A 21,957-nucleotide genomic window follows, 5' to 3' on the forward strand; every position below is an offset into this window, starting at 1 on the left:
CTGGACCGGACTGCAGCGGCAGGGAATCTGTGAACGCGGGCCAGATGGCGGATAATGAGAAAAGAAAGAAGGATACGGACGACAGGGTGACTTTGAAGAAAGAAATCGGACTTCTGAGCGCATGTGCCATAATCATTGGTGAGTATGACAGTTGTCTCCTCACTTTATGGACCAATCATTAAACATCACGACGTTTGAGGGAGATTCCGGTAACCATACGTTTACAAAAACGACCCATGGTGGGATCATAATTGTGCATAATGGTGTTTTTGGCGTCTAGAGGTTCCAGTGGATGCCGCTGCACGCAAAGGGATTAGAAAGAGTTGCGCGTCAGGTTTATAACTGAAGTCTGTGGACAGTGGGCTAAATGATAAACGGTTTATCTGTTCACATTGCGGATATCATCAGGCCATTTCTCCATAAAGTCAGGATACAATTCAAGGTCTGACTCTTTTTACTGAGAGTGCAACAGTTGCATCACTGACTCTATGATTGATCTCGCGCTTGTTGACACGCGGACGCGGGTGGATTAAATCATCGCCTTTTGAAGTCTCTCTAAAAAGCCTTGCCTCAGCCGCAGAGAGCTCCACACGGACATGCGAGTATAATTAGCTCATATTATAGATCCACGGGACATGCATTGAATTGATTATTTCTGGACATCTTTGTAACACTGCCTTCTCTGAACACACATGCACTTAGAGGAACTGTACAGCAAGCTGAAGACAGGAAGTGTCATCTGTGTGTGTGCTGGGTGGTTTCCTGCAATACAAGAAGCCTCAACTGTAGTACACTCCATCCTCACTGCTCATTCAAGTGTAGGAGGCGTGCAGAGATTATGTCAGTGCAAGGGCTTTCCTACTGTCAAGTTAAACTAAATATAACAAGCCTACAACGTGCTGTATAGAGCATAACCAACACTTTTGTCACTATAGCTTCAGCTACAATGTATAGTGGGGTCTTTCTGCTTTTGAAAGTGTTATGGCTGACTTATTTTTGTCTTCTACTTTGCATTTTCTGTCTGCAAAAACCACAGATCAATAAAGACAGATCTTTCTTTCATGACTGAACGATATCGGCCTACAAATGAGATAGACAATGTGTTGTTGTTATTATCAAACCTCGTAAACTGTTAATTTGAGTCATGCAGCTTCACCACGCATGCCTCTGCCCACAGGTATGAAATCCTGTTCTGCTTTCTAGTCGGAATAGAAACAGGAGTATGAAAATATGGTTGAAAAATGTGTGTCACTGCACACTTCACAGCTGAAAATCCCTTGATCTTTTTGACACATAGATAGAATCAAAAACATGCACTCAAAGAAATTCTCACCACACTATCTGATTGTTTTTATCGAAGTAGTCTTAATTGTCTGTGGCATCTTTTTGGCCATTACTGTGCCAAGTATCGTAAATGACTGGCGATGAAATAGTTCTATAAACGTACAACAATAACAGGGGTGTGACACGCTGGCTGCTCCCAGAAATGTTTACAGCACTGATAGCACTGAGAAAGATAGAGTAATGTAGTTTACAAGTTGAAATACAAAATTAGAGTCTAAAAATATAGTCAATAAAAGCATAGCACAACCAGGGTAAACCAGGAATACAACAGAAATTCATGTTTGTTCATTAAAAAATAAGAAAAACAGCCAAGACAAACAAAAAAGAAAAGAAAAGAAAAATACAATAAGTTTATGTCTTTTTCATAGAGATTCATAGAGATGTATTGGCGTCTCTCAATGGAGCTTGCCTGTGATGCCAACCTTCATGACGTAACGAAGACAATAGAAGCATTATGTAACTGCATCTCTACATACCCTCCACAATCAGAAGTGACAGAGATAAAAGCGCCTCCCTTTTCCAGGGCATCATTAGAGAGCACTCAGAGCCGCTCCAACTGTGTGAAGGAAGTTTGTGCCTCACAGGCTGAAAGAGCACAGCAGAATCCTCATTTTGTTGACTTTGTGCCATATTCCAACTAAAGCATAACATGCTTGGACAGCTGCTGTTTGTCTCTTTGGGGAGTTTTTTGTCCGTTTTGCTCAGGGTGATGACACTTCATGCTCTGTCATAGAGAGTTGTCCTGTGGAGGAGTAAATTTCAAAAGTCAAAGAAGGGACGTAACAAAATTGCCCATTTGGAATACATGAATTAAATGTTTCATATTATAGCAAACTTTTAATGTATCACTCTGTAAGCTCCAGGGGCTATGATGTTAGATCAAGAGCTCTCTTTGGCATTCAAAGTGCTTTTTTCTTCAAGACATCATTCATTATTGACACTATACTCCACACACACTGGAGGAAAGGGTTAAGTGACTTGCCCAAAGCGAAGACAACAACACTGTTGGAAGTGAGGGTCAGATTGACATCTATCAGAGGTCAATACTCCATCAAAGTCATCAAACTACAACTGAACAACTCTTAAAATGCCAGAATTTGTTTATTGACCAAAGACAGTATTTATAACACTGTAGGCAGTTTAGCCAAAATGCTACAAGTGTGTGGAGCGGGAAGTCTGGGCCTCCTCAGACCGCCCCGGATAAAGCAGAGGAAAATAGATGGATGTTCAAAGTTCACATGTCAGTTTTCATGTTTGTCTAGTGATTGATGATACCTGTGTGATGAGCCTCTGCACTTGGGGCTTTCAGGGCGAGTCACAAGGAAAACATGGGAAAAAAGCAAATCAATGTGGTTGACTCTATGAAATTAAATAACACCTTTAAACCAAAAACAAATAATTTCCTGATTTGCTTTACGATTGGGAAATAGGTTTTTGGTGGAATTTTGGTTTTGCATTTCCAAAATTAAAATGAAATGGCTGCAATGTAAATGCTGCCCATGTCCAACCAGGAAGTTATATTATAATGTTCACTAAATAGTAGGGAAAACTAATATAATTGTATGAACTTCTTGGAAAACTAAAATAATTGTATGAACTTCTTGTAAAACTAATATAATTGTATGAACTTCTTGGAAAACTAATATAATTGTATGAACTTCTTGGAAAACTAATATAATTGTATGAACTTCTTGGTGAAATAAGTTGTCTAACCTGTTATGGGCACTTTTTCCAGGCCAAAACAATAAAGAGGTGACAGCTGCTATGGTTGATACATAATACATACATAATTTACCTGCAGTTAATCTCATGAGCTTTGAAAAGCTGGAATCCTAACAAGTCCACTGGGGTTGCACTGTGGTGTATTGTTCTCGTGTTGCAACCTGATTCCTCGTATCAACTGAAAACAATTCCCTTCTGTTCCCTTTTCCCAATATTTCATTTTGAGCTGTAAACGCAATAAGGAGAATATTAAGATCTAAACACCACAGAAAAATTGTGATTAAACTAGGACTAAACCAAGAACTAAACATCGACAAGGCCAGTGCTGAACCAGGACTAAAACATGAACAAATCAAGTCTACATCAGAATTAAACTGGACTCAAACAAGTGTGAACGCACGATTAATATTGCTTAAAATGTATAATTCTAAGACATATTGTTGCTGTTCTAATAGAATGTGACCAGCTTTATGAAATCAAACTTTCTGAATGAAAAAGTGATATTTTGATATAATCAGTCACATATAAACCCTGTATATTTAGGTGTACTGTTTTGAGTACAAATTTAATTTTGTTCAATTTTTTAAATAATAGTTCATTACAATTATATTTTGACCTCCATAATCACAATTATTATTAAACTGAATAATCTTGACATCCCCATAAATAATATAACTATATGGTGTCATCTGAAACTCAGCAATAGGAAAAACATTTTAGTTTTATTCACTGGAAAATGGGTCACTGCGACATAAAGCGGGGTCAGGGACTCGGCCCGTTGCCATATTGCAGTTTTTCAAATGTAATGTATTTTTTGCCAGGGTTTTGAAATGTGTCTATTTCTCCAGGAAACATCATCGGATCAGGAATCTTCATCTCACCCAAAGGAGTGTTGGAGCATGCAGGCTCTGTGGGACTGTCTCTCATTGTGTGGGTGCTGGGAGGTGGCATCTGCGTCCTTGGCTCCATGTGCTACGCTGAGCTGGGTGTCACCATCCCCAAGTCTGGAGGAGATTACTCCTATGTGACAGAGATCTTTGGGGGGCTAGTGGGGTAAGTATCACCACAGAAGCATTCTTTTATGGAGTACATTGTGTCTGGAGCTTTAGGGCTGCTGTAGGGGTCATGGTCACATGATCTGTCACCTGATCCCAGCGCTGAGAGTCTGAGAATGTCAACAGTGTTTTTGGCCTGTGCTGGAGCACCTGCTCAGACCAAAGTAGCTTGTGTACACATACCGAACAGCACTTTCTTGTCATAACAATACATATAGTATTAATAAAGCAACATAGACACACAACATTACAGAATTATCATTTGGTTTGTATGATTTGTTGCCACAAAAGCAACAGTCGAACCAACCACCTCCTGGTTGGCAGGCAAACAGTGAAGGTGGAACCTTGTCTGTTCCACCTTCACCATTTTATTTAATGTTGCAACATCAATGCCAGCACCTCAGTAAACTATATCATTATTTTACTTATAAATGGCACTTCAACTTTACTTTCTAACATTTAGACACTTGAAACAAGCGTTTGAGTTCCTCTCGACAACGCGTCCATCTCTAAAAGCTAAAAGGGGATTGCCTGGCTCAGTGCTAATATGCTACACATGGTCCATTTGACAGGGATTTACAAACATGCAGAAAGCCGTCAGTCTGTGATATAGTCATGGCAACAGAGCAGCTTCAACATCACACTGATTAAAAATAGGAACATTTAGCAGGCAATAGGGCATGTGCAACGTCAGGACATGTGTTTTCTTTGATTAATTTGGAGATATTCACAGGGGCTTCAAAATAATCCCAAACTTTACTCTTTGTCAAACAATATTGTTGTCTATAAAAGTACAAATCTTTAGTTATACTTGTAGTTTATTCTATTACATTGCTTTGTACTTTACTAAATGTAGTAATTCATTATGTAATCATGGTGCGTCCCTGGTAAAAAAGCGTAGGCATGACTTAAATGATCCATTATGCAATACTTTTTCATTCATGTTGAAATAAGCCAATACTTATCTATTTAACATATATTGAATATTTTCAGGTGATTGTGACACATCTGGTTGTTTCTGTCTTGTCGTCCGGCAGCTTCCTGTTGCTATGGAGCGCGGTCCTGATCATGTACCCCACCACGCTGGCCGTCATCGCTCTCACCTTCTCCAATTACGTCCTGCAGCCCGCCTTCCAGAACTGCGTCCCGCCGTTCATCGCCACGCGGCTGCTGGCCACCATCTGCATCAGTGAGTCACCGAGATCACTGCTTTGGACATGATCACATGAAATAACATAGAATGAACGTATACTATATTGTTCTATAAGTCCTTTCACATCTATATGAAGGCATTTACTGGCACAATTGAGGTTCAGATGTGTCAATCTCGCTCACCTTAACTTCTATCCCAGACTTTAAACCTAACAATACTATAACCTGTGCTCTCGGTTGGTGTTTAAGTTCAAATGTGGTTGTTTCTGCCTCGCCGTCACTGGCCTCTCCCCACTTCACTCTACGGCCGTCCTGTCAAATACTTCCTTTGGGCCAGAACATCTTCCAAAAATAAATACAAAAATCCAATAAGGTCATCACAAGCGCCGCTCAAATCAAATAGAGTGGTTCATTTTCTTGCAAAGTTTCCCAACAGTGAGGTCCCTTGAGACGTGCCATAATTAATAAAGGCATTTTAATTATAATAGAGTGCCTGGGTATTTTTTCATTATTATTTTTCTTATACTCTGACGTCCCCTCCACGTCTTTTACAGCTGCTTTTTGCGACTGCCTGGAGGTCCGCCTGGAGGTCTTTCATTCCCGACAGTCAGTTTGAAGTCAAATTAGTTGTAGCATTTTTTTTGATGAGTCAGTCAAGTTAACTAAGGTTATTATTTCCATGTTTAACGCCGTAGAAAGCTCTTTGGCTCTGACCTCAAATGTCACTATATAACGTTTTTTTCAAGACTCCAGAACGTCAATATTAAAAGTTGATTATAGTTTCAAGGTGGTGATATTTAAGTAGCCATTGGCATTTGCTGATAGAGTGCAGCCCGTTCTCGTCTGAACTGCACGCAGCGGCGAGGAAAAGACCAGGGGCGTGTCTCCTCAGAATGCGCATCGACACGACTATTTTTGGCCACATACTACGCCTGCTTTCGAGGCCAAACCAAACTAGGCAGGCGCTAAGTGTGGCCGTTTGTATTTCAGAGCATGACGCGTGTTGTGGTCGTCAGTAACCGTTTCAGGCTACATAATTGTGGGTGTGGCTAAGAAATGGGTGTGGCGGACGTTATTGTTTGGCAGTAGCGATGGCTGCCAGTGCCTATTATTATATCATTATAACTCTATAGCTATTAGATGTTTAAATTACTCATCTGTTTGCGGTGAACTGAAGGATGTAGGTTAAAAATTTATATGAAATGAGTTGATCGCCATATAGTTTGCTTCTAGACTCCAGAACTTACACTTTTTCTGACCACATGGAGGCTAAACGTGTGTTGACGTTTCTCATTATGAAGAGGGATGTCTGTTTTGCCCGGAGCTGGTTTGCTTGTAGAAACAAGAACGTCACGTCATAGTATATAATCGGTTCATGCCATCGTACGTCACATGTCATTAATAGATATCTGATTGGAGACATGATGTTCCTTCGGGATGTATTTACTTATCATACTTTGCCTTTTTGTAAAAATGGGTCACAGATGTTTTTGCCAACTCGCAGTCCGTGCAGGTATCGGCGCTTTTGAACAGCTTTTTCACGACTTTACACAGACTCTTAACTGGCAAAGACCTTCATCAAAATAGGCACTAAAAGCTCAAAATCACATATAAACTTAATTCACTATTACTTTGTACACAGAGAAAGTTTCACACACTTACAAGCCATATTTCTGTTGTTAGAAGATTGCTCCGGGTACATTATGTTTGACTGTATGCTAATAAACAATGCTAATCATTTATTTGCATTGTATAGATAACTCGCATAAAGCTGTACTTTTGTAAGATGTTATTTGTTGTAAAAAAATGTCAGCCCTTCAACTAATATTTGAGATTGGGACTGTGCTATATCTGAGTATGATTGTTTAGGTAGATTTTCTGTGTTTAGATTTGTGTCATGAATTGCATTGTATGAAAATAGTATTCAAAATGAGAAGTATTGAAATCCTGGTGTATGGTTAATATCTGTGTAATGTCTGGGCCTAGCCACATGAAACAGAAACATGCACAAAGCCTAATGTCTTCACTGTCAGCATAAATAATCCAAAGTAGTACATAATGTGGCCTCAGAAAGTGGTGTCATTTTTCAACTCAAAAGACGTGATTATTACTTTAAGCTTCAACATTCGTGGATCATAATCTTTGGACCTCTCTTGTTGTTTTCATAAGAAGTACACAAAGTCCTCAGTATGTTAAAGATGAAGGTGTTCCAGAACATGAAAAACACAGAACTGAATAAAAAAAAGACGTGATATGACAAAAGCGGTATAAAACGTAGGCTATTTGTTATAGTGAACACTGTACACGACTGTCACATCTGCTGAACTTGTTTTAGCGCCAAGACTTCTAAAACAAGTCTGGCCAGTCATGTGCACGCCCTGCTCATTCTCTGTGTCCACCTGGTTTGCATGTTTAACTGTGCCCAAACATACGCGTGCGCACGAGGCGGCAAACCAGTCCGCTCCGGTCGCAGGCCGCTCATCGTCTTCCAGGAATAGGAGAGGGAGCTGGCCCATAGCAGCAGAGTCATGCAGCGGGAGGGACGGGACACACAGGAATATACTCGGGGTGTGCCAGTTCCACCTGTTTTTTTATACATTTTTTCGATATAAAAGCATAAGAGACCAAAAGCAAACCAAAAAAGAAAGAAAGAAGACATCCAAAGAGAGTCAAGGCCCCATTAAGTCCAGAGTCCCTCAAATGGTCCATTTCCAAAGTTAAAATGTTATGTTTCCATTTGTCTGGTACAATGTCAGTCCAGTCCATGATCATTGGTGTTGTTTGTGTCAACCATTTTCTCGTGACGGCCTTTTTTCCAGCCACCAAAAAGTACATTCCAAAGGTATATTCCATAGGTTATAATGGTCATTACTTTGTTTAATTTATTTGTTTTAACAACTCCTGATTTGTCCACCTGATGTTGTTTTCAAATTGTAGAAAAAGATTCAGTTGTAGTCATCTGGCTGCCAACTTGCTCTAACCCGGTGCCTCTCCTCTCTTCACTCAGCCTCACGCTCTCTCTCTTATTTTGTTGGTAATAATCAGTTAAACAGCTGTTTGATCCCATTAGATGGTGTTGAAGCAGTTTCAAAAGCAGAGATGTGAGAATGTGTCTATAATGGACAGTTCAGTTGAAGCAGCAGTGCTGCAGCTAGAGCAGTAACTTAATTGTATGGTCGAGTCAGTGAGAGGATCAAGGGGGGGGCACTGTCAGAAAGGGGGGGCACCATCAGCCGATGGGTTTCACGTGATTTCCGCCTATGCTAGAATGTGATGATGTCATAATCTCAGCTAGGTCCTGATTGTACTTTGCAATGAAATATTCACAAATACTTTTTCTGATGATTTCTATTGGTGATTTAACAAACTAACTTATTGTATTATACTTAGCATTTTAACAGTATTCATTTTAGCTGCCCCCATCTGTATTAGATATCATTGGCTTATTCTGGCCCACCCACTGTTGCCTCTTTTTTTCCACGTGATCATCACTTCCTTGGTTTAAATTAAGTCTCGCTGCTAAATATGCTATAAAGTAGATTTGTGTGAAATGTCCAATGTTCATGGGACCAACAAGTCAACAATGCACTGACTCCCTGGGCGGCCCAAAAACAGCTTTTTAGTCTGTGTAGAACTTATTTTCTCTCGAGATCGGCAGCCCTGTGTTAAATAATACAACCGGGAGAAGAATTATGTCGTATGGCGACGCCCAGACGGGCTTCCTGATTAAGGTGAATAGAATGTTGCGATGTCATCTGAAATCCAGCAATAACACTGATATGAACAAAGATTTGACCCAACATTGTCACATACTAAAATCTCAAACTCGATTTCGATACTAAGGAATAGATTTGATACCACAATGATCATAAAAATGCAATTTTTTAGACAATGCAATAGAATTGTCAACACAAAGTAATTGTTACTACTTCCTTTACGTAGTCTTATAGTTGAAATTAAGTTCAAGATAATTTTTGAACTGTTCAAATTCTAGATTTAGTATTTATTAATATCAGATGTTTGATACTCAGACAGTTTATGATGTGGCAGGGATTACAATGAGTATAACCTTTTAAACAATGCCATGTTTGAGCATAACTGGCATTGTTACGGTGCCAAAAAACACATACTATCCAACTCATTTCCAGGACAGAGAAAGAATAGTTTATCCACAGTCGGGCTTGTGATTCACAATTTGATAAAGCTCATTGACTTGGACGGACTCGTGCGCCTGCCTGTATTAGAGGGAATTCCTGCATGCTTTGTGCATTCTTTTCCCCTTGCATTGTAGGTCAGAACAGACTTTGTGGACCATAGAGAGGCAGGCTACAGGCCACAGGCAGCAGGCCTTTAGGAGCAGTACAATGTACATAGCCTAACAAGTGACCGATGTCATGTACATAAGGCTATGCAGCTTCTGTCCCATGTTAAGCTTTTAAAGCAGGTTAGTAAAATAAAGCACTACTAAGTAAAGTATAAAAAACACAAATAAGAATACATAGAAACAAGGCATATCTGTCCAATAAACATCCCATGGCAGTTTAATGTTCACACGGTTGATTTTCTTAAAGACGAGTGTGGCGAGTGTGGCGAGTGTGGCGAGTGTGGCGAGTGCGGCGAGTGCGGCGAGTGCGGCGAGTGAGGCGAGTGCGGCGAGTGAGGCGAGTGCGGCGAGTGTGGCGAGTGTGGCGAGTGTGGCGAGTGCGGCGAGTGCGGCGAGTGCGGCGAGTGAGGCGAGTGCGGCGAGTGAGGCGAGTGAGGCGAGTGTGGCGAGTGTGGCGAGTGCGGCGAGTGTGGCGAGTGTGACGCTTTCACTGAGAGCGCGACTGACCCAGACCTGTTTCATTCTGCAGTCCCCACTTATTTCAGCTCAACATCAAACGTCATCAATTTATATGTTTTAATAATGCAAAAGTGATTCCTCTTCATTGGTTGTTGATCAAATACTTTAAGCTTCTGTTTGTGCAGTGACATTAAAGGCTTCAGGACAGATTTTGTGGCCTGGCCCCAAACAATAGTACAATATGTGAGATCAATCATAGCATGCATATACTCTTGTGCAGTTTGGGTAGATGTACACGATCGAATCCTACGAAAACAGTTTAGATTTGTTAATTTGTTAGTTTCTTAATATGGGAATTGAATATGAGTTTAGAATCTAAAACAACCCCAGATACTTGAAGTCGTTCACCTTCTTTATCTCATGTTCATAAATTTGGACATTAAGTTCATTTAATGTTTTTTTCTTGAGAGAGAAACACATTGACACAGTATAGTTTAAAGTTAAACAGTTGTCATGGAGCCACTTTGATAGATGGACTAACTGTCTGTTTAAACGCTCTGAGGCCTGTTTAGAGGTGTCTGCTGCTACATAAATAAAAGAGTCATCAAGGGGCCCTTTTATGTCCCTTATAAACGGCAGCAGAATCCAGCACACAACATATTTGGAGTGTGATAGGTTTCTTCTGCCAAATTTAGGATTACGGAGGAACATTAGAAAAACTCAGTTCAACCAAAAGAAGAATGTGTAGTAAACAGGTTTACTGTACAGTGTATCGGGGGCCAAAGAAGCTCAGTGAAAAATGGCCTGGACTTGGCCGCGGGAGGCTGGAGTGGGATGTGCCAGTCCATATAAAGTCTTTGAATCAATGACTGTTAATTGTGGCATTCAATAGTACCACCTGTGTGTGATGTTTGCAGTCAAAGAAAGAAGTGAGCGATAAAAGTGTTTAATTTTCCGTATTATTATTTGTTCCCAAAATTGAAAAAAAATATACATATAAATATTAAAATACAGCCTCGGAGCGTGGTTTCTTTGTTCAATTCACTTTTATTGGTTTTGCGCAGCGCTCCCGTTCACCCCAGGGGAATGTAGTATTTGTCCGTGGGCTTTTTCCCAGTCTGTCAGGAATAAACCAAACCTACAGTCCACGCGGCACATCTCTGCTCGCAAACTCCACTTGTGATCAGTACACGAGGACCACGGGAGCGGATGATCCCAAAGCGCACACCCCCAGACTGCTGCCATGACCCGCATTAGTCCTGGTGCCAGGCCTCTGAGCCTTTAGTGATGGTTGTCACCCGGCGTGGAAAGTTTACAGGCAGAGATGTGTGCGCCGACTTCTTGTGCGTAACCGTGTGGCACTTGCCCCGCCGCGAGCTCAGTCCCAGTTTCCCCGGTGATTGGAGCGTATGTCCTCGAGATGGGCTTGTCCCAATTTATCCGAACTAAACCAAGACCAGGTCCAGGACAACAAGGACGGCATGAGTTGTGTCCCGTACTACACTGTTGCGCACAGCTGGACGCCTGAGTGCTCGGTGGGGTAATGCAAGGTCAGAGCCGAGTGCCGGAGCCAAAAGTCTGACTGTACGCGCGGGTCAAGTGCTCTCGTGTTGTGTTGTCAGACGGTGCCAGTTTTATGCAGACTGGAACGAGGATTTGGGATTAATATTGAGGATTTATCCAGTTTCCCAAATAGACGTTCCTCTCGGAGCTGAGCACACGCAAGTCTGCACGGTCCAGTCTGGCCCGGACCGCACAGTAACAGATGTCCAACGCCGGAGGTGACGGTGTAGAGTGTGTAACGGCGCTGCGCTGTGCCCTGTTTACATGAGTGGGAGAAAAAACACATCAATGTAGAGTGTATTCTTTATTGTATCATTTGTGAAATGTCCTGTGCTTGCTACATTTTTCAGGGCAAGTGTATTCGTTACGATTCTGGCCTTTCACCGCGCCCTCAATTTGCTTCATTCCACCTCATATTTTGGCACGATCACACCTCTTGTTTAGAATTCCACCCCCGTTGCTCTCGGCAGTTGACCCAAGATGTCAGGAAATGAGCTCTAACTCTAAGATCGGAGGAAGAATATGGCCCACAGTCTCTCGTCTCCTCTCTCCCTGAGTTCACTGATTGTTATAAAAGTGTAATTACATTGCTATTACACTGGATTCAGTTGCTGGTTCCTTCGTACTTACTGAATGTGTTCCAATATCTTTTACGCGTCGTACATGCTACAGTATGGCCCGCACTTTACATTAGATTAACAAAAATAAACACATGTTCGTACAGGGAGGAAGTGGGAGGGTATAGGGGATAGGTGAAAACATTTTCTGAGCACTCAAGCCCCAGATGCAGGGCAACACAGATTACTCAAACATGCATGAACTTTAAGTAATAATACTTTCAAATATTGCGCACATTTCCTCTGACTTCTTCTTCTGGTTATGTGTGTTTTCATGTTTATTTTTTTAGATTGCTGTAGGGTAAAGTTAGAGTGAAAAGAGGTCTTAAATTGTACCCTCCAGTTCTAATGGTTGACTGGATTTATTCCAAAGCTTCAGTAAATAAGTAAAGAGAGATTTATGTATAATGTATATTGTGCTCAAAACAAATGGGATTCTCCTCTAAACCATTAAATCAACAAACGTTGTATATATGTCTATTGATTGTAAATCTCGATCTTTTTTTCACGCTTTATGTGAAAAAAGTAGCAGCTGGAGGTGCGGCTGATGTTAACAGCCGTAATAAACTACACTTCCGTTTGGCTCCTGGTTCTATGAAGAGGAAAAGGCAGTCATTTAGTATTCAGGGGCTGGTACGTTGCTCAATGGCACACAGATTTACCTGCTGGCACCTCCTTCCTGTCAGGACGCACACACACAGGCCGGAGCGGGGGGAGCGCGGCTGTTCTGGGGCAGAGGAAATGTGGCTCAGTGAAATTGACTATAAAACTTAAAGGAGCCATTAAAGGAGAGAGGAAGCTGTGTTCAGTGCCACCAAAACGTCCAGCCAACTATTCTCATGTGAGTGTGTGTGCGTGTGTGTGTGGGCGTGTGTTTGTGCGTGTGTGTGTGGATGTGTGGCCGAAGCCAGCGGAAGCAGTTTGTCCAGATTGTGTGGTGGGAGGGACGCCTGCCCCAGTGATGGATGACACAGTATTTAAAAGCCTGGACCCCAACAACAGCCAACACACACACACACACACACACACACTCTTACACACACACACACTCACACACACACACACACACACACTCACACACACACACCAACACTCTTACACACACACACACACACACTCTTACACACACACACGCACGCTCACACTCACACACACACACTCTTACACACTCACACACACACACACTCTTACACACACACACTCTTACACACACACACACACACACGCTCACACACCTTATCAACCAACGCTTTACTTTAACATTTCATAAAACACCATTTCATTTAGTTGCTTTTTTGGTGAACACTTTTTTGGTTCATTGTGAATACTTCAGGTCACAATGTAATCGTAAAAACTTAACAAAATAATAATTGTGGTAATTTCAGAAGCAAAATAAATTGTTTAACTTTATTTTGTCATTCAGAAAGTTATTTTTTTTTATAATACTCTATTCAATAACACAATCAAATAAAATAAAAAATGCTCTTTTTTGGTCTATGTCCACAAAAAATAATAGTATGTTCTTTGTTAAACACTGTGATTTCATACCAATTATTATAAAAGCTCAACATTATTTTTAAATGGTTCACAAAAGATCAACTTTTCTATCAATACTCGAGTATTAATTGAGTACTAAAATGAGTATCTAGTTTCAGCATCAATTAGTGAGGAACCATTAAGAAAAATGTAAGATTTCACTGTTGCTTGGTCACATTCTCAGTAATTGTGAAAATCGTCTTTTTCTCACAATAATCGTAACACTAAAATTTGATATTGTGACATCCCTAATCTGGCCAAAGATAACTGGTTCCAAGATGCCATTTTTCTTTTTCAATCAGAGCTGGGGTCACCACCAAAAAAACCTTGACACAAACTCATATTAGCAGGTTTGTCTTTAGCTTTCAGCACACGTTCACATTGGCATTGTTTTGACACGCCTCTGCAATGTCATAAAACTCATTTCCATCCAGCGTTGCATTCATTGTCACCGGTTGCTCTAACCCACTGCACAAAGCCTCGTCCAGCTCGTCCCAAACACTCTCACTGGGGTCAAGGTCTGGGATCTTGTGGTGACCAGTGTGAAAATCATGTCTCCTGGACCACAATCCGAGCCCGATGAATCCTGGTTTTGTCCCTTTGGAATATGCCTGCCTGTGCCTTAAAGAAAAGAAAACATAAATTTATGGAATCACCTGGTCCTTCAGTATATTCAGGAGTCCCATCCAATAAAGCCCATAGTTATTAGAAGGTGTGATTAAGACGAAGAAGAGAAGTTGTCTACCTGGCATATTGTGAATACCTTTCTCTGTTGTGCAGTGTTCCTGACCTGGGTGAACTGCTCCAGTGTGCGATGGGCCACCAGGATCCAGGATTTGTTCACAGTGGCGAAACTGGGGGCGCTGGCCCTCATCATTGTTGTGGGACTGGTGCAGATCTGCAGAGGTAAGTTCACATCTTTGAATATTCCCAACACATTCCCATCTCTTTTTCAACGTATGGACGCAAAACACTTCAAATATGCAGCAGCAACAAGCAATTTGCAATGCTGTCTTTAAATTATGTTTCTCCATTCAAGAACATGACAGGACATAAGCAACAGGTTAGAAATGCTGTGTGTCTCCATGGTGATGTTTGGCTTTTGGGCACAACCAGCGTTAAGGAATCTGGTACATGTTTTTCCTCCCCCCAAACCATGTAACCGTAATAAATGCTCTTTGTAGAAGAAGGTCATATTGAGATTTAGGTGTGGGAAGGGTCATTGATCAGTCCAGAGAACTTTAGGGAAGGAGAACATCCATGATTAAAAACATGGTAGGGCCATAGTTCCACCATCTTCATGTGAAATGTCTAATAATCAAGTTCTAGTTCTCTTCTAATGTGTATAATACAGCTGCTATTCAATTAGATTAATTAAGTGGAGTAGAGGTGGACCTTTTAAAGGCAGACTAACAGGTTTTTGAGAGACACAATTCTTGCTGATTGGCAGATGTTCAAATACTTATTTGCAGCAATAACATACAAATAAATAATTTAAAACATACAATGTAATTCTGTCTTCTCACAGTGGAATCAACCTACGATGAATATTTCAGACCCCTCCATAATTTCTTTGTGGGAGAACTTTCCAAATGGTGTTCAAATACTTATTTTCCTCACTGTATTATGTGCAATTATTATAAAACTTAAGAATAATTATAAAACTTATCATAACTCACTTTAAGAATACGCAGATTAATTTGCTTTGTTTTGCATTATACAATTTATTAGAAACAAGTTGGTGTAATCCCAATATTCAGTTATAGTTACTGTTTTTTATAAAAACAAAAAGTTTCGACTCTCATCCAAGAGTCATTCTCAATCTGCAAATCGAGTCTGGGAACTCAGATATTTATCCTACTCTGAGTAGGCTCTGCCTACCGGGCGGGACCTCCTGTTGAAGGGTGTTTACAGTTTCACTTGAGACTACTCTTCTTTGTATCCTAACAAATGTAATAGAGATCAAAATCCTATTGTAAACTGACTTTCGCTCCCTCATCACTTAACATTAGAATGACCTGGCCGTCTCCCGCTCCATGGCTTCAACACACTATTATACACGCCTAGTAGGTTTAACCTCCATGTCTGTTTAAGGACGAATTCTCTTTTTTTAACAACAATTGCCTCCTTAACTCCTCTTTCAAACCATCTCTTCTCCCTGCTTAGAATCTTCTCCTCACTGTCTTCAAACGAGTGGCTAAACTTTGGTGTTTTTTCCTCTTCAGGTTGTAATAAATCTTCTAATGGACTTATGGAGAGCACATGAGTTTCATGGTCGCTATTATAATCACAAGCTTCCCTGTCTTCCTTGTTTCGAGGTCACTATGACGCACTGAGACCGAGCGTGGCCTTTGAGTTTAGTGGAGACCCATCGGTTGGAGAGATAGCGCTGGCTTTTCTCCAGGCTTCGTTTGCATACAGCGGCTGGAATTTCCTCAACTACGTCACGGAGGAGGTGGTGGAGCCGCGCAAGTAAGAAACTGTAAATACTGTAAATATTATGCCATGGATCAGATCTGATTTAACGTATACATTTTCCAGAAACCTGCCCCGGGCCATCTACATCTCTATTCCACTGGTGACTATGGTTTATACCATGACAAACATCGCGTATTTCTCCTCCATGTCGCCACAAGAGCTGCTGGCCTCTAATGCTGTGGCAGTGGTGAGCATTTATCATTTCTGGTCTGCATAAAGAAATATGTGAGACTTTGTGAACCCTTTTATACAATGTTTTACTGTTCAAATAAGGATTATAGTAAGCCGAAAGTAATGAAGGAAAACATATAACACTTGGGTGCGCTTCTGTGTCTGGAAATACACAAATGGTGCTCTTTGTAAATTTTCCATTAAGTTGGGTTTCGACAATTTGTTTTGTTTGATTTATTTTTATTTTCCATGACATGCATATTATGTGAATAAAAATGTGCTTGTTCTCACAGACGTTTGGAGAAAAGCTGCTGGGCATGTTTTCATGGGTTATGCCAATTTCTGTCGCCCTGTCCACATTCGGAGGAATCAATGGATACCTCTTCACCTCCTCCAGGCAAGCAATTACAAAAATAAATTGATTTGATTTGAATTATCGCTTTAGTTTCTTCTGTTTTTTTATTTTTAACGTACAAGAACATCAGTTTATATGCTGTCAAGGAATCAGTCAATTATCTTGCTGAAAATCTGCTCTCCGTAGTTCTTTTCAAGTCAGTCTGAATAAGTTGACGGTGATATTTGTTCAAGATTGGACAGAAATGATGAATGCGTCTGACATTTACACAACTAAGCATTTTGGTGATAACGGTGGAAGGCGCTGACTAGTTGCAACAAGCATGTAATGTATGCATTCTGGTGGACAGGTTATGCTTCTCTGGTGCAAGAGAGGGACATCTGCCGTACCTTCTGGCTATGATCCATCTGAAAAACTGCACTCCCATACCAGCTCTGTTAGTCTGTGTGAGCGTCACTTTGCACTATTTCAAGTCTGGTCGAGGGCAGTTGAGTCCTCACGCTGACACATGTCTCTCCCCTCTGCAGTGTTCAGCCACAATCCTGATCCTGTGCATAGGGGAAACACATAACCTCATCAACTATGTGTCCTTTATAAACTACCTGTCCTACGGAGTAACCATTGCGGGCCTCCTATACCTGCGGAAAACAAGACCCAATTTGCATCGTCCCATAAAGGTAAAGGTTCATTTCCACATGATGGGCTCTGTGTCAGTCTAAAGCAGGCAAACTAGGGCCCGGGGGCCAAAAGCGGCCCTCAGACCATTTTTTTATGGCCCTCCAGCTTCCTGCTATGTTGGCCCAAACAACAAAAAGCAGTACTTTTACTGTGAAATTGGGAAAATTCAGGCATATTGATGTTATACCAACCTAATATTAATGTTCTAGGTCTAATTAAAGGTGTGGAGGCTCATCGCTATTACGTCAAATGCCAAATTTCGAATGATTCACTTAGTCATTCAACAAATTCGACATTGTCAAGTTGTTTGTGGCCCTCTGCCCCATTTAAGTTTCAAAATGCGGCTCTTGGTGAAAAACATTTGGACACCCCTGGTCTAAAGGCTCATTTATGCTCTACCCTCGGCTTCTGTCCGCTCTCTGCATTGTTCTGTTCGTCAGGTGGTCTGTCTCCACACGTCTCGGGTGGTCTGTCTCCACACAGCTCATGGATGCATGGAGCTGTGTGTGTGCTGACTGGGGACATTAGTGAACACAGCACAACACTTGAATAGAACAAGCTGCAAAACAAATACACGCTGATTCCAACACATTGTCGTCGTGATCTAAAAAAAACGCTGTGGGTGCCTCCATTTTTGTTTTGTTTATGATTTATTTGTTCTATTTTGGTCAATTGTCTAACTGACCTTTAGCACCCTCTGGAGGGTATTTAACAGACCTTGACATTAGAAACAGTTGAAAGTAGAACCGGAGTGACAGCCACCACGATTGGAACGCACTGATCTGTTTATGCATAAATGAGCCTTTAGCATCATTTGTTAAAGACAGTACGAAGACAGAGGTTCAAGGTGGATTCTTCTGAGTTTGTGAACTCACAAATATTGTGGGAAATCATATTAAAGTATGTCCATACTTACTGGTTGAGTTTAAAAAAAATAGTTTGATGCACATGGCAGAAGTCCATCTGAACGTGCTTTAAATAGAGCCTTTGACAGTGTGTCTTTGAAAGGAGAAGCAGGTGATCCGCTGTGCTCCATATCAATATTTGACCTGGTGTTAGTCAAAAATAATTACTTAAAAAATAAAATAAGAAGTAAGAAACTACTGATATTATGCATTTCGTACCAAATCACGACCACTAAAGTATTTGCCTGACCCGCCAGCCCCGCCCACATTCTGTTCGAATGCGTAAGGGTCTGGACTCGGAGTCATAGCCAATGAGATCGTCGGTAATCCATTTACCGACCAATCCCAGGCGGAGGTTTTAACGCGTCACACTGAGATACGGAAGTAGCTCTTCACCCCCGTTCCAAAACATTCAAGATGGCGGACCCGGCTCGTGACCCGGCTCGTGACCGAGTGTTTACTTCTGCTCTCGCTTTGGTTTGAACAATCAGGAAAGTCCGCTCCACTCGCCGTGATGAACGTGCGTTAGATGCGGTTATACGAAGGGCGTCATTGCGATTCAGGAGACATTTTCTGCGTTCGGGGACGGATAACGCGGAACACGCCTTGTTGACATGGGCTACGTAATATCCGGCTAAGCGTGTCGCGTTTTTTGCGTCACTTCTGGGTTTATGTGATTGGTTCTGTCTCTGCTCTAAACTCCGCCCTAAAAATTGAACCTCAGCGGTCGAGCCCCAGAGCCACACACAGTTTTGATAAGTTTGCCAAAACGTGTTGGGAATGGCTGGTCAGGCAACTAAAGTATACGCAACACGCTTTGCAACTGTCCATTATTGGTGTGTACTCTCTGTGTCCAGGTGAGCATGCTGATCCCCATAGCGTACCTGCTCTTCTGGGCCGTGCTGCTGGGCTTCAGCCTCTACTCGGAGCCTGTTGTGTGTGGACTGGGCATGGTCATCATGCTGACCGGCGTCCCTGTCTACTTCCTCGGAGTTCACTGGAAAAACAAACCAAAATGGATTTACAGTGCAGTCGGTGCGTTTCCTGTGTTGTGCTGATACTTGTGTAGGACGTGATGACCCATTTGACCCATTTTCTGTCGTTTTTGCAGAAAAAGTGACGTACGTGGGCCAGAAGGTCTGTTACGTCGTATTTCCTCAGGAAGACACCTCAGAGACTGAACCGCTCACTTCCTCTAAAGCAGACTGAGCGCTGCACCCTTTGACCTCCACGTCTACATTCGGGACCATTTTTAATTTAACAGATAAACTTAAGTGTTCTCTCTTTGATCGAGGCAGTGAGGAAGCAGCCTACGGAAGAAAAGGGTTCTTTCAAGTATTTGTACCACGCTGTCTCCGCCCCACCGTGCCAAGTGTTTTTTTATCACCACTATCACTCAAAGAACTGTCTGCTGGTTTTCAGGTTCACTCCTATGATTCCCTTTTACGACACCTAACTTGGATTTGACCTGGGCTAATGTGCCTTATGAAATATCTATGTTGCTATGATGTCCTGGGTCGTGCTGGTATTTTTGCAAGCCTAACACTACTTTTCTATCACGGCTGCTGCCCTGCGCTGTCCTCTGCTAATGACTTAGTGATTCATGCGCATTCGCTTGTTTATTACTTAGCCATTTTCTTTCAGCCTCTCTAAAAATCGATCTAAAATCCAATCCGTACAAGGTGCCTTCCTAACATTCCTGACATTTTTCTCCAAAATGTTGACATTGACTGAAGAATGAAGGCGTGCCCCTGCGTGTTGGCCAGGGAAACTATCCAAACAATGTATAGAACGGGTAATAGACAAGTAGATAATAGTAGAAGTTTTATTTTAGCACATGTTCTGCCCAACCCTATACGTAACCTGCTCAGGCCACCTCACTTGCTATAATCTGATATGATAAATGCTCTAAAGTGCCTTATATTTGACATATCATCCGCAGGTGTATCACTAATCTAAAAGACAAATTAAAGTGACTAAGGTTACTAACACCTGTCTAAATGCAATGAGTTAATACCAGTTATTACCGAAAATTACACCAATTCTGTCGGATCCAGCATGAACAAGCGATCATAGTGTGGGACCTGTGACTGGGGCCCCGCTGTTGCTCGCGTAGACCACTTTTGATACTAACTCCTTGCTGACAAAAATGACTAAAATAAAAAATGTGGCGGTCTTATATTTGCCACGCGCTAACAAGTGCTTTTATGAAATTATGTGATTAACCTTTTTTTTTATTTTATTATGCTATGCCCGGTTGATATCTCTTCAGTGCTTGCACAACAAGTCATATACTGTATTTTCCAGACGATAAGTTGCACATATTTTCATAGTTTTGGCCGGACTTATACTCCTGAGCGACTTATATGTGATATTATTCGTTAACACTGACAACTGCAAGAGGGCGCTCTAGGCTCTAACTGACACAGAAGAAGAATCGGCACTTCCTCTACCACCGGAGTTGGCAGAGTTGTTTAGAAGTGACGCCGAGGAAGAAAAATTCAATGGATTTAGTGATAGATTTCCCCCCCAAAAATGCGACTTATGTTTTTTTCTTCTCCATTATGCATTTTTTGGCTAGTGCGACTTATACTCCAGAAAATACGGTATTTATATTCTTTTTTTGGGGGGGGGGGTCAAGAATGTTCATCGTTCCATTGGTCTGCTGCTAGATGATTTTATTGATGTTAAAAAAAAAAGACAGATATTTTTCGTCAACAGAAATTGTAAATAAACTGTACAGAGAAATCCTCAAGAACCACATTCCTCTGTATGCTCTGATGCCTGTACATAAAAGGATAACTATAAATTAGGTTAATAATATTGCATGTTTTAGCTTTATTAGACAGGAAAGCTCAGTGTGAAATGGGGATGAGAGAAGGGAGGACATGCGGTAACGACGCTGCAGCCTGCGGCACATGGAGTATTTTCATTAATTTAAAAAAAACACACATTATGATGGAAATTGTTTATTCAATGCACTGAATACAACACACAAAACTGAAGGCTGCACAGTGAGTAAATGTCACGATGGTGTCAGACACAAAATATACAAACGGCTCGAAATGAAATGTACAATTAAAGTTAATTTTGTATTTAGAAATAACTTGATATCAGATGCAACTCAATAATTTATGAAAGGCTGAACAAGTATGACGGTAATTTTGTAAGCTTCACACAAATATTACGATTTCATCCATTCATTTTGCCATTTTCAGATTTTTGTTCACATTAAATGCATTTTGTTGCAAATTAAAACTACTTTAGAAATGGCTTTTTCCATAATACACCAAATAATTGCCAAATATTTTAGTTTAATTTCACAGTTAATGCTTTGATTATTGCCTTAATTGTATAGCTTTGCATTTTGTTGTGTGACATTGTGTGTTATTGGCGGTTGAGCTGGTAGACTTGGTTGTGATGTGGTTACAATGAACTGAACATGCCGACCTCATTTCCACTGATGCGTTTTCAAGGTCTCAAACACCTGAACAAAACAGTGTGAACTATTAGTCTTTTTACACATACTTTCATGTCATAACAATCCCAGAGATTCTTGATACAGCGGCGGACTGCGTTTCAGTCAAAACCAAGTTGT

General features: G+C 41.2%; 1 protein-coding gene across 1 annotated transcript; it reads left to right on the plus strand.

Moving 5' to 3' along the window:
• The first annotated feature begins 29 nt into the window (after positions 1 to 29).
• slc7a10a (solute carrier family 7 member 10a) lies at positions 30 to 20,350 on the plus strand. Its single transcript, XM_072464667.1, has 11 exons — positions 30 to 138; positions 3,915 to 4,119; positions 5,159 to 5,310; positions 14,553 to 14,678; positions 16,091 to 16,244; positions 16,314 to 16,437; positions 16,715 to 16,818; positions 17,126 to 17,222; positions 17,304 to 17,453; positions 19,217 to 19,394; positions 19,471 to 20,350. The coding sequence occupies exons 1-11, from the start codon at positions 45 to 47 to the stop codon at positions 19,566 to 19,568; spliced, it is 1,482 nt and encodes a 493-aa protein (XP_072320768.1). The 5' UTR covers positions 30 to 44; the 3' UTR covers positions 19,569 to 20,350.
• The last annotated feature ends 1,607 nt before the right edge of the window (positions 20,351 to 21,957 follow it).

This window comes from Eucyclogobius newberryi, unplaced genomic scaffold, assembly GCF_026437365.1.
Source record: "Eucyclogobius newberryi isolate DKJ021-1_F unplaced genomic scaffold, fEucNew1.0.hap1 SCAF_5, whole genome shotgun sequence".
Lineage (NCBI taxonomy): Eukaryota > Metazoa > Chordata > Actinopteri > Gobiiformes > Gobiidae > Eucyclogobius > Eucyclogobius newberryi.

Coding starts and splice junctions, on each gene's coding strand:
- slc7a10a (XM_072464667.1), top strand. CDS start 45: ATGGCGGATAATGAGAAAAGAAAGAAGGATACGGACGACAGGGTGACT. Junction 4,120..5,158: donor ATCTTTGGGGGGCTAGTGGG/GTAAGTATCACC, acceptor GTCGTCCGGCAG/CTTCCTGTTGCTATGGAGCG. Junction 19,395..19,470: donor ATGGATTTACAGTGCAGTCG/GTGCGTTTCCTG, acceptor TCGTTTTTGCAG/AAAAAGTGACGTACGTGGGC.